This window comes from Tachysurus vachellii, chromosome 17 (assembly GCF_030014155.1).
Source record: "Tachysurus vachellii isolate PV-2020 chromosome 17, HZAU_Pvac_v1, whole genome shotgun sequence".
NCBI lineage: Eukaryota > Metazoa > Chordata > Actinopteri > Siluriformes > Bagridae > Tachysurus > Tachysurus vachellii.
The window spans coordinates 355001-367500 of NC_083476.1; the positions used below are offsets into that span (position 1 = coordinate 355001).

Sequence of the window (12500 nt, forward strand, 5' to 3'; positions counted from 1 at the left end):
GCTTGTTGCTATGGTTACGTCTCAGGTGTTTGACACTGTACCAGGTTTGTGTTATGCTTCTGTAATGCACTGTGATGATGAAGCAGCTCCACAGCAGAAAACATGATTCCTGCTGGTTGCCGTGGTAACATGCCATCTCAGTTTAACCGAATAAGAGTTTTTTCTGAGAAGGAGATAAATGAATAAAACCTCTGTGTTCAGATGAGGTGAAGATTAACTGCTCGTTTGAGAACGGATTCTGTTTCTGGAGACACGATGCTGATGATGATGGAGACTGGATGAGGAAGAAAGGACCTTCTGTTCCAGGTCTGACCGGGCCGAGCTTCGACCACACCTTCGCTAACCAGTCTGGTAAACACCAGCATCTATTCTCCATCCTACACCATCCTGTTCCCATCATGTGAATCTCTTCATCACGGCTCCACTGTGTTCGTGTCCCAATCCACACAATCCAATCCTCCTTTCTAGGGTATTACATCATAACTCAGATGAATCCAAGGAACTCGGAGGAGATCTTCCGTGTCCGAAGCCTCCCACTGGCTCCCACAACAGAGCCGACGTGTCTGAGATTCTGGTTGGTGCTTTTTACTGTCACTGAGCAAGCAGCTGAAAGATTAATGAGAATCATTAATAATAATTAAATTATAATATAAAATTATATTAATTATATTATATATATATTATATTATATTAAATTATAATAGAAATTATATAAATAATAATCATTAAAAATAATTTAAATCTGAAGCTGTTGGTGTTTTGTTCTCTGAGGTATCACATGTACGGTGAGGACGTCTGGCGTCTGACAGTAAACACAGAGAGAGACTCCATCCTCACGCTCCTCTTCCAGAAAGAGGGAAATTATGGAAACAACTGGAATTACGGACAAATAACCGTAAACAACACGACAGATCAAACGGTCAGTTTACCAAACAGTTCAGGAAATGAAGCAGTAAACATGTCGATGATGTCACACTGGCTTTAAGAGTGACGTCACCGTGTCACATTATTACCAGTTCCAGTTCCTGCTGCATGATATTTAAACAGTTAAAGTATTTAAACTGATTCAATAAAGACATTTTATTCATTCACTCATTCATTTTCTACCGCTTATCTGAACTACCTCGGGTCACGGGGAGCCTGTGCCTATCTCAGGCGTCATCGGGCATCAAGGCAGGATACACCCTGGACGGAGTGCCAACCCATCACAGGGCACACACACACTCTCATTCACTCACACACTCACACACTACGGACAATTTTCCAGAGATGCCAATCAACCTACCATGCATGTCTTTGGACCGGGGGAGGAAACCGGAGTACCCGGAGGAAACCCCCGAGGCACGGGGAGAACATGCAAACTCCACACACACAAGGCGGAGGCGGGAATCGAACCCCCAACCCTGGAGGTGTGAGGCGAATGTGATAACCACTAAGCCACCGTGACCCCCTAAAGACATTTTACGTTTGATAGAAAAATGATTAAAGGTTTAAATAAATATTCAGAAATTACAATCGTAATACAATCATGACCCAAATATTACACACACACTCGAGTCCTCCACACACTTTACTGTGTATTTGTACAATTATCTGTGATGCCGTCTGTGGAACTGAAAAATATAATGACTTAAATTATTCATTTATTTATTTCAAAATATTAGACTTTGCTAAGTCAAAATAGTAGACTTTGCTAAGAGGATGGACATGGCTGTGGTTAACACGTATTTTCAGAAGAGGGAGGAACATAGAGTGACTTACAAGAGTGGAGGTAGGAGAACACAAGTAGACTACATCCTTTGTAGAAGAGGCAATCTGAAAGAGATTAGTGACTGTAAAGTGGTAGTGGGAGAGAGTGTAGCCAGACAGCATAGGATGGTGGTGTGTAGGATGACTCTGATGGTCTGTAAGAGGAAGAGGTCAAAGATAGAGAAGAAAACTAAGTGGTGGAAGCTGAAAAAGGAGGAATGTTGTGAGGAATTTAGACAGAAGTTGAGGCAGGCTCTGGGTGGTCAGGTAGTGCTGCCGGATGACTGGGAAACTACAGCAGAAGTGATCAGGGAGACAGGGAGAAAGGTGCTGGGTGTGTCATCTGGAAGGAGGAAAGAAGATAAGGAGACTTGGTGGTGGAATGAGGAAGTTCAGGATAGTATCCAGAGGAAGAGATTAGCCAAGAAGAAGTGGGATATGGACAGGACTGAAGAGAATAGACAGGAATACAAGGAGTTACAGCACAGAGTGAAGAGCGAGGTGTCTAAGGCCAAGCAGAAGGCAGATGAAGAGTTGTACACTAGGTTAGACACTAGAGAAGGAGAGAAGGACTTGTACAGGTTAGCTAGACAGAGGGATCGAGATGGGAAGGATGTGCAGCAAGTTAGAATTATTAAGGATAGAGATGGAAGGGTGCTCACAAGTGAGGAGAGTGTACAGAGGAGACGGAAGGAATACTTTGAGGAGCTGATGAATGAGGAAAATCAGAGGGAAAAAAGAGTAGAAGGGGTGAACTCTGTGGAACAGGAAGTAGATAAGATTAGAAAGGATGAAGTCAGGAAGGCTTTGAAGAGGATGAAAAGTGGAAAGGCAGTTGGTCCTGACGACATCCCGGTAGAGGTCTGGAAGTGTCTAGGAGAGGCAGCAGTGGAATTTTTAACTAGTTTGTTCAACAGGGTATTAGAAAGTGAGAGGATGCCTGAGGAATGGAGAAGGAGTGTGTTAGTGCCGATCTTTAAGAATAAGGGTGACGTGCAGAGTTGCAGCAACTATAGGGGGATAAAGTTGATGAGCCATACAATGAAGTTGTGGGAAAGAGTAGTGGAAGCTAGGTTAAGGAAGGTGGTGGAAATTTGTGAGCAGCAGTATGGCTTCATGCCGAGAAAGAGCACAACAGATGCAATTTTTGCTCTGAGAATGTTGATGGAGAAGTATAGGGATGGTCAGAGGGAGTTGCACTGTGTGTTTGTAGACTTAGAGAAAGCTTATGACAGGGTGCCAAGAGAAGAGCTGTGGTACTGTATGAGGAAGTCAGGAGTAGCAGAGAAGTATGTCAGAGTGGTGCAGGACATGTATGAGAGGAGCAGGACAGTGGTGAGGTGTGCTGTAGGTCAGACAGAGGAGTTTACAGTGGAGGTGGGACTGCATCAGGGATCGGCTCTGAGCCCCTTCCTGTTTGCTATAGTGATGGACCAGTTGTCAGAGGAGGTCAGACAGGAGTCTCCTTGGACGATGATGTTTGCAGATGACATTGTGATCTGTAGTGAGAGCAGGGAGCAGGTGGAGGAAAACCTGGAGAGGTGGAGGTTTGCGCTGGAGAGAAGAGGAATGAAAGTCAGTCGTAATAAGACTGAGTACATGTATGTGAATGAAAGGGAGGGAAGTGGAACAGTAAGGTTACAGGGTGAAGAGGTGAAGAAGGTACAGGAGTTTAAGTACTTGGGGTCAACAGTCCAGAGTAATGGAGAGAGTGGGAAAGAAGTAAAGAAGCGAGTGCAGGCAGGTTGGAGTGAGTGGAGAAAGGTGTCAGGAGTTCTGTGTGATAGGAAAATATCAGCAAGAATCAAGGGGAAGGTGTACAGGACAGTGTTAAGACCAGCCATGCTGTATGGTTTAGAGACAGTGTCACTGAAGAAGAGACAGGAGTCAGAGCTTGAGGTAGCCGAACTGAAGATGTTGAGGTTCTCTTTGGGTGTGACAAGATTGGACAGGATTAGGAACGAGTACATCAGAGGGACAGCCCATGTTGGACGTTTGGGGGACAAAGTTAGGGAGGCGAGATTAAGATGGTTTGGACATGTTCAGAGGAGGGAGAGTGAGTATATTGGTAGGAGAATGTTGGACATGGAGCTGCCAGGCAGGAGGCAAAGAGGAAGGCCAAAGAGGAGGTATATGGATGTAATTAATGAGGATTTGAAGCTAGTGGGTGGATGCAGAAGTGTTGAGGATGCAGAAGATAGGGTTAGGTGGAGAGAGATGATTCGCTGTGGCGACCCCTGAAGGGAAAAGCCGAAAGAAGAAGAAGATTTATTTCAAAATATTAATTAAAATTTCAGTTTTAAAGATCTGATTAAATTTCTCTGATATTATCGTTGTCTATTTTACAAACGAAGACGCCAGACTTCCTTCAGCTCCATCAGTGCGTCAGACAAACGAGCTCTAAACTTTAGATCATTCTTTATAAAACTTTATGTAAACTCCATAAATTTCACTTCACTTTCCTGAAATAACTTTAAATGATAATAATAATGTTGAATTTTATTTCTATCCATCGTCTCATTTCAGATTGTATTTGAAGCACGTAGGAGAGGAGGCTTGAGGAGCAATATTGCTCTGGATGACCTCAGCCTGACATCAGGGCCGTGTGGACCTTCAGTTCCAGATCCCACTCCAGTCCCGCTCCCGTCCACACCTCCTCCGGTGCCGGGTAACACACACCACCTTCATTTACACTTTATGCTGTGTTTCAGCACAGTTTCAGATGCCAAAGTGCAGGAGATCATCTGAGGTTCTTCACCAGTTCTCCTGAGTTCTCTCTCTTGACACCAGGAACATCTTCACACTCGTTCTAATATTTAACCCTTTTATCTGTGTCCTCCCTTACACACTGTGGCCGTTTTTATAGAAATTAAATAAGATTTCTTCACTGTTATAAACACCATGATCCTGATATCCTGCTCATTATGTCTCCAACATCACACGTGACATGAGACTGAGACACGTGTTTCTGTAATCACTGTATTCTACAAGATGTAGCTCCATATATATTTTACACATGAGTTTTTTAATAAAAGGTCTGAATGTTCAGGTATTTGTTACTCAGGTGTTTGTTACTCAGGTATTTATTACTCAGGTGTTTGTTACTCAGGTATTTGTTACTCAGGTATTTATTACTCAGGTATTTGTTACTCAGTTTAATCCCATTGTAACTTTCTGATGTTATTCTGCTTGATTAATGATTGTGTTTCTCTGTAATAGCTGACTGTGGAGGTCCTTTCGACCTTTACGAATCAAACTCGACCTTCAGCTCACCAAATTATCCTCATGGCTACAGACACAATGCATCATGTGAGTAATTCATCTGTAATAAATCAATAAACATGACACAGTGACATGAGGTGCAGCTTTATATTAATACACTCGCTAACTGATCCGTTATTGTTTCTATAGCAACAGATCATTCAGAATTGGTGATGTGGTGAAATTTCCTAAAGTTTCTTAAAGCAAGGAGAGATGTGTGTGTGTGTGTGTGTGTGTGTGTGTGTGTGTGTGTGTGTGTGTGTGTGTGTGTTTTCTCAGGTGTGTGGATTTTACACGCTAAACCAGGACAAAATATCCAGCTGCATTTCCTAGACTTCTCTTTAGAGGCAGCGTTTGATGTGCTGGAGGTTCGTGACGGAGTCGAGCCACATTCCACTTTACTGAGTGAGAGAAAGTTTCTTCTCATCACCTCACTGTGATCAGCAGTCACTTCACGACTCAGAGTCATTTCAGACTTCATCAAAGTCATATTACAGTCATAGTTCTATCTTAAATATAATAGAAATAATTTCCCAAATGTCGTCGTCTTCTCCTCGTATACACTCATGAACGGTTGTTGTGGTGTTACTCTGTGGTGTTATACTGTGGTGTTACTCTGTTGTGTTACTCTGTGGTGTTATACTGTGGTGTTACTCTGTTGTGTTACTCTGTGGTGTTATACTGTGGTGTTATCCTGTGGTGTTACTCTGTGGTGTTATACTGTGGTGTTATTCTGTGGTGTTATTCTGTGGTGCTACTCTGTGGTGTTATTCTGTGGTGTTATCCTGTGGTGTTATACTGTGGTGTTATACTGTGGTGTTATACTGTGGTGTTATACTGTGGTGTTACTCTGTTGTGTTACTCTGTGGTGTTATACTGTGGTGTTACTCTGTGGTGTTATACTGTGGTGTTACTCTGTGGTGTTACTCTGTGGTGTTATACTGTGGTGTTACTCTGTGGTGTTATACTGTGGTGTTATACTGTGGTGTTATACTGTGGTGTTACTCTGTGGTGTTATTCTGTGGTGTTACTCTGTGGTGTTATTCTGTGGTGTTATACTGTGGTGTTATACTGTGGTGTTACTCTGTGGTGTTATCCTGTGGTGTTACTCTGTGGTGTTATACTGTGGTGTTATACTGTGGTGTTACTCTGTGGTGTTATTCTGTGGTGTTACTCTGTGGTGTTATTCTGTGGTGTTATTCTGTGGTGTTATTCTTTGGTGTTACTCTGTGGTGTTATTCTGTGGTGTTATTCTGTGGTGTTATTATGTGGTGTTGTTCTGTGGTGTTATACTGTAGTGTTATTCTGTGGTGTTATTATGTGGTGTTGTTCTGTGGTGTTATACTGTAGTGTTATTATGTGGTGTTGTTCTGTGGTGTTATTCTGTGGTGTTATACTGTGGTGTTATTCTGTGGTGTTATACTGTGGTGTTACTCTGTGGTGTTATTCTGTGGTGTTACTCTGTGGTGTTACTCTGTGGTGTTATTCTGTGGTGTTATCCTGTGGTGTTATTCTTTGGTGTTACTCTGTGGTGTTATTCTGTGGTGTTATTATGTGGTGTTGTTCTGTGGTGTTATACTGTAGTGTTATTCTGTGGTGTTATTATGTGGTGTTGTTCTGTGGTGTTATACTGTAGTGTTATTATGTGGTGTTGTTCTGTGGTGTTATTCTGTGGTGTTACTCTGTGGTGTTATTCTGTGGTGTTATCCTGTGGTGTTATACTGTGGTGTTATACTGTGGTGTTACTCTGTTGTGTTACTCTGTGGTGTTATCCTGTGGTGTTATCCTGTGGTGTTACTCTGTGGTGTTATTCTGTGGTGTTACTCTGTGGTGTTATTCTGTGGTGTTATACTGTGGTGTTATACTGTGGTGTTACTCTGTGGTGTTATCCTGTGGTGTTACTCTGTGGTGTTATACTGTGGTGTTACTCTGTGGTGTTATTCTGTGGTGTTACTCTGTGGTGTTATTCTGTGGTGTTATACTGTGGTGTTATACTGTGGTGTTACTCTGTGGTGTTATCCTGTGGTGTTACTCTGTGGTGTTATACTGTGGTGTTACTCTGTGGTGTTATTCTGTGATGTTATTCTGTGGTGTTACTCTGTGGTGTTATTCTGTGGTGTTATACTGTGGTGTTATTCTGTGGTGTTATTCTTTGGTGTTACTCTGTGGTGTTATTCTGTGGTGTTATTCTGTGGTGTTATTCTGTGGTGTTATTATGTGGTGTTGTTCTGTGGTGTTATACTGTAGTGTTATTCTGTGGTGTTATTATGTGGTGTTGTTCTGTGGTGTTATACTGTAGTGTTATTATGTGGTGTTGTTCTGTGGTGTTATTCTGTGGTGTTATACTGTGGTGTTATTCTGTGGTGTTACTCTGTGGTGTTACTCTGTGGTGTTATTCTGTGGTGTTATTCTGTGGTGTTACTCTGTGGTGTTATTCTTTGGTGTTACTCTGTGGTGTTATTCTGTGGTGTTATCCTGTGGTGTTATACTGTGGTGTTACTCTGTGGTGTTATTATGTTGTGTTGTTCTGTGGTGTTATACTGGTGTGTTATTCTGTGGTGTTATCCTGTGGTGTTATTCTGTGGTGTTACTCTGTGGTGTTATTCTGTGGTGTTATTATGTGGTGTTACTCTGTGGTGTTATTCTGTGGTGTTATTATGTGGTGTTACTCTGTGGTGTTACTCTGTGGTGTTATTCTGTGGTGTTATTATGTGGTGTTACTCTGTGGTGTTACTCTGTGGTGTTATTATGTGGTGTTACTCTGTGGTGTTACTCTGTGGTGTTATTCTGTGGTGTTGTTCTGTGGTGTTACACTGTGGTGTTATTCTGTGGTGTTATTATGTGGTGTTACTCTGTGGTGTTACTCTGTGGTGTTATTCTGTGGTGTTGTTCTGTGGTGTTATACTGTAGTGTTATTCTGTGGTGTTATTATGTGGTGTTGTTCTGTGGTGTTATACTGTAGTGTTATTATGTGGTGTTGTTCTGTGGTGTTATTCTGTGGTGTTATACTGTGGTGTTACTCTGTGGTGTTACTCTGTGGTGTTACTCTGTGGTGTTATACTGTAGTGTTATTATGTGGTGGTGTTCTGTGGTGTTATTCTGTGGTGTTATACTGTGGTGTTATTCTGTGGTGTTACTCTGTGGTGTTACTCTGTGGTGTTATTCTTTGGTGTTATTCTGTGGTGTTATTCTTTGGTGTTATTATGTGGTGTTACTCTGTGGTGTTACTCTGTGGTGTTATTCTGTGGTGTTATTATGTGGTGTTACTCTGTGGTGTTACTCTGTGGTGTTATTCTGTGGTGTTATTCTGTGGTGTTATTATGTGGTGTTATTATGTGGTGTTGTTCTGTGGTGTTATACTGTAGTGTTATTCTGTGGTGTTATTATGTGGTGTTGTTCTGTGGTGTTATACTGTAGTGTTATTCTGTGGTGTTATTATGTGGTGTTGTTCTGTGGTGTTATACTGTAGTGTTATTATGTGGTGTTGTTCTGTGGTGTTATTCTGTGGTGTTATACTGTGGTGTTATTCTGTGGTGTTATTCTGTGGTGTTACTCTGTGGTGTTATTCTTTGGTGTTATCCTGTGGTGTTATTCTTTGGTGTTACTCTGTGGTGTTATTCTGTGGTGTTATCCTGTGGTGTTATACTGTGGTGTTACTCTGTGGTGTTATTATGTTGTGTTGTTCTGTGGTGTTATACTGGTGTGTTATTCTGTGGTGTTATCCTGTGGTGTTATTCTGTGGTGTTACTCTGTGGTGTTATTCTGTGGTGTTATTATGTGGTGTTACTCTGTGGTGTTACTCTGTGGTGTTATTCTGTGGTGTTATTATGTGGTGTTACTCTGTGGTGTTACTCTGTGGTGTTATTCTGTGGTGTTATTATGTGGTGTTACTCTGTGGTGTTACTCTGTGGTGTTATTATGTGGTGTTACTCTGTGGTGTTACTCTGTGGTGTTACTCTGTGGTGTTATTCTGTGGTGTTGTTCTGTGGTGTTACACTGTGGTGTTATTCTGTGGTGTTATTATGTGGTGTTACTCTGTGGTGTTACTCTGTGGTGTTATTCTGTGGTGTTGTTCTGTGGTGTTATACTGTAGTGTTATTCTGTGGTGTTATTCTGTGGTGTTATTATGTGGTGTTGTTCTGTGGTGTTATACTGTAGTGTTATTATGTGGTGCTGTTCTGTGGTGTTATTCTGTGGTGTTATACTGTGGTGTTACTCTGTGGTGTTATTCTGTGGTGTTACTCTGTGGTGTTACTCTGTGGTGTTATACTGTAGTGTTATTATGTGGTGTTGTTCTGTGGTGTTATTCTGTGGTGTTATACTGTGGTGTTATTCTGTGGTGTTACTCTGTGGTGTTACTCTGTGGTGTTATACTGTAGTGTTATTATGTGGTGTTGTTCTGTGGTGTTATTCTGTGGTGTTATACTGTGGTGTTATTCTGTGGTGTTACTCTGTGGTGTTACTCTGTGGTGTTATTCTTTGGTGTTATCCTGTGGTGTTATTCTTTGGTGTTATTATGTGGTGTTACTCTGTGGTGTTACTCTGTGGTGTTATTCTGTGGTGTTATTATGTGGTGTTACTCTGTGGTGTTACTCTGTGGTGTTATTCTGTGGTGTTATTATGTGGTGTTACTCTGTGGTGTTATTCTGTGGTGTTACTCTGTGGTGTTGAAGGTGTGTTAACGGGCGTGCGTGAGTTTCCTGACCTCTTCTCCACGACCTCGGAGATGACGCTGATGTTCTTCTCTGATTCTTCTGGAAGCTCTCGTGGATTTCAGGCTAACTTCAGCACGGGCTTTAACCTCGGTCAGCCAGGTAACTCAACATAATAAACATCAGAATAAATAAAGAATCTCCTTTAAAAATAATGAACTCTTTTTCTTCAGTCCTGTTCATTTTTAATTCTCAAACTCACAGTCAATTAAATTAAATCCAGAATAAGACTTTAACTCATTATTGAAATTCATTAATGGAATCAATATTTGTTTTAATTCTACAATCAGATCAAATTTGTTTCTCAACAACATTTATAACTTAGAATTTCATTAAAATTCATGTCTAAATAAAAAGTGGAGGAAGTTAAAATAAAAGTCTGTTCTTTGATGTTTCCTGTAGCGGCGTGTCAGGAGGATGAGTACCGCTGCAGGTCTGGAGTGTGTGTGTCTGCGGTCAGTGTGTGTGACGGCGTCAGGAACTGCCCTGATGCTTCAGATGAAACACACTGCGGTGAGTTCCCATCATGCACTGTGAGTGTGTGTACATTACCCATCATGCACTGTGAGTGTGTGTACATTACCCATCATGCACTGTGAGTGTGTGTACATTACCCATCATGCACTGTGAGTGTGTGTACATTACCCATCATGCACTGTGAGTGTGTGTACATTACCCATCATGCACTGTGAGTGTGTGTACATTACCCATCATGCACTGTGAGTGTGTGTACATTACCCATCATGCACTGTGAGTGTGTGTACATTACCCATCATGCACTGTGAGTGTGTGTACATTACCCATCATGCACTGTGAGTGTGTGTTGTGTTTACAGTGAGTGTAGCAGCTTCTCAGGTTCCTGGAGCTCCTCGTTTGATGATTGAGGTTCAGAAGCTCCTCTACACGGCCTGCTCCTCCCTCTGGAGCTCAAACTGCTCACTCTACTTTTGCAGATATTTAGGCTACAGGTCAGGAATCAGATCTAAATATAAATATAAATATAAATATAAATGATGACCAGTGAGCTGCTGCTGGAGATCTAAAGATGTGCATTCATTTGTTTTAATAAATCTTTTTTTGTGTTTTTCAGTCACACAATTTATTTATTTCTATTCAGATTTGTTTTTAGTTTTCCCTCCTAATAAATGTCAGATTTTATTACATTCAGTACATTAATTATATATTTTATTCAACAATTATTATGTATTCTATAATTATAACAGTATTATATAATTATATTATCTATATAATAAATTATTATTATTATTATTATTATTATTATTATTGTTATTATTTATTATTATTATTATTATTATTATTACTATTATTATTATTATTAGAGTTGTTTAATTGAAGTGTTTTTTCCTGTAGATCAGGAGACGCTTCGTTGGTGTCTGCTGTGGGTGAAGATGCTCCGTTCGCCATCGTGACTCAGGCTGCTGACGGCTCAGTCACCATTAAACCCAGGTACAAAGTCCCACTAACAAACTCTGGTGTTCAGTATTTGTATTTCTGGGGCCGCCGTTCAGGGGCCCGGGGACCTAAACAGCGGCTTTTTAAAATTCTTCTTTTCTTTTTATTGTAAGTGAAACTTGTCCCAGTGAGAAGGTCGTTTCGCTCCACTGTGATAATCAGCGTGAGTCACTTTTAGCTCTTCTCAGATACCTTTTCTTATATATTAAAAATAATAATAATAAAATATAATTTGCAATTTTAAGATTCAGGTGAGAATGTAAGTGAATAATGTCACGTTCCAGCGTGTGGAAGACGGAAGGTGATAATGAGCCCGGAGTCTGAGGTCAGAGAGTCGAGAGCGGAGATGGAGAAGGAATCCAGTGAAGGTGTGGATGGGAGGATTGTAGGAGGAGAGGACGCAGTGAAGGGGGCGTGGCCATGGATCGCCTCATTACGCTGGACAGGACGAATCGTCTGCGGAGCTACATTAATCGACTCGCAGTGGCTGGTTACGGCTGCGCACTGCGTTTACGGGTTAAACAATCTGCTTCATGTTTTTGCAACTTTACTAATGAACAGACTTTGGGTTCATCTACAGTACAAACATTCTGTGTTGGAGCTCATCATGACGTCCTGCTTCATGACACGATGTTATTAGATTTTATTTAATCTTTCTGTTTTTCCTGCAGGAAGAACATTCACTTGTCCAACTGGAACGTGATTTTGGGTCTTCATGCTCAGTACGAGTCCAACACTTCAGACAGACAGCATCATCAAATCCAGCAGATTATCATGAACCACAACTACAACAGAAGAACTAAAGACTCAGACATCGCACTCATACACCTACAGAACAAAGTCAGCTTCACAGGTCACTAGTGAAAACCACTATTATAACATCCCACACTCTCCTCAGTGTGTTTTACTTCCTCTCAGTTAGGTCACTGATACAGTGTCATAGCTTCATATCACTCACAAAGTCGTGATCTTACTGGATAAAAGCAGCAGAAATAATAAAGCAGTAATGTTAAAGCTCTCTGGAGCAACAAGGGCAGGATTCAGTGATCCACTTTAGCATAAATGACTCGCTAAGATTTCTACACTACATAGCTGAATAAAGGACTGCGCTATCTTTTAGCATTAGCTTTCAGTAATCATCTTCATCAGGATTCTTTATCACTGTTTATGTTGGAGATGTGAGTCATTAAACAAGCTCAAACTCAGATGTTCAAGTTCAAGTAAGAAAATCAATTAGACCTGAGTGAAGTCAGCTGTGTTGGTTTGTGCTAAACTATAAAATATATCTTTTTACTGAACACAAAC

The 12500-nt window shown here is 41.1% G+C and overlaps 1 protein-coding gene across 1 annotated transcript in view; it reads left to right on the top strand.

Moving 5' to 3' along the window:
* Positions 1 to 12500, top strand: part of tmprss15 (transmembrane serine protease 15) — a 20518-nt gene that overhangs the window by 6960 nt on the left and 1058 nt on the right. The window contains exons 10-22 of the mRNA XM_060891357.1: positions 202 to 351; positions 469 to 574; positions 772 to 919; positions 4276 to 4417; positions 4969 to 5058; positions 5290 to 5415; positions 9684 to 9824; positions 10125 to 10235; positions 10558 to 10690; positions 11094 to 11189; positions 11309 to 11358; positions 11480 to 11711; positions 11867 to 12048. Coding sequence (XP_060747340.1) covers positions 202 to 351; positions 469 to 574; positions 772 to 919; positions 4276 to 4417; positions 4969 to 5058; positions 5290 to 5415; positions 9684 to 9824; positions 10125 to 10235; positions 10558 to 10690; positions 11094 to 11189; positions 11309 to 11358; positions 11480 to 11711; positions 11867 to 12048 — 1707 coding nt within the window. The remainder of the gene's footprint in view (positions 1 to 201; positions 352 to 468; positions 575 to 771; positions 920 to 4275; positions 4418 to 4968; positions 5059 to 5289; positions 5416 to 9683; positions 9825 to 10124; positions 10236 to 10557; positions 10691 to 11093; positions 11190 to 11308; positions 11359 to 11479; positions 11712 to 11866; positions 12049 to 12500) is intronic.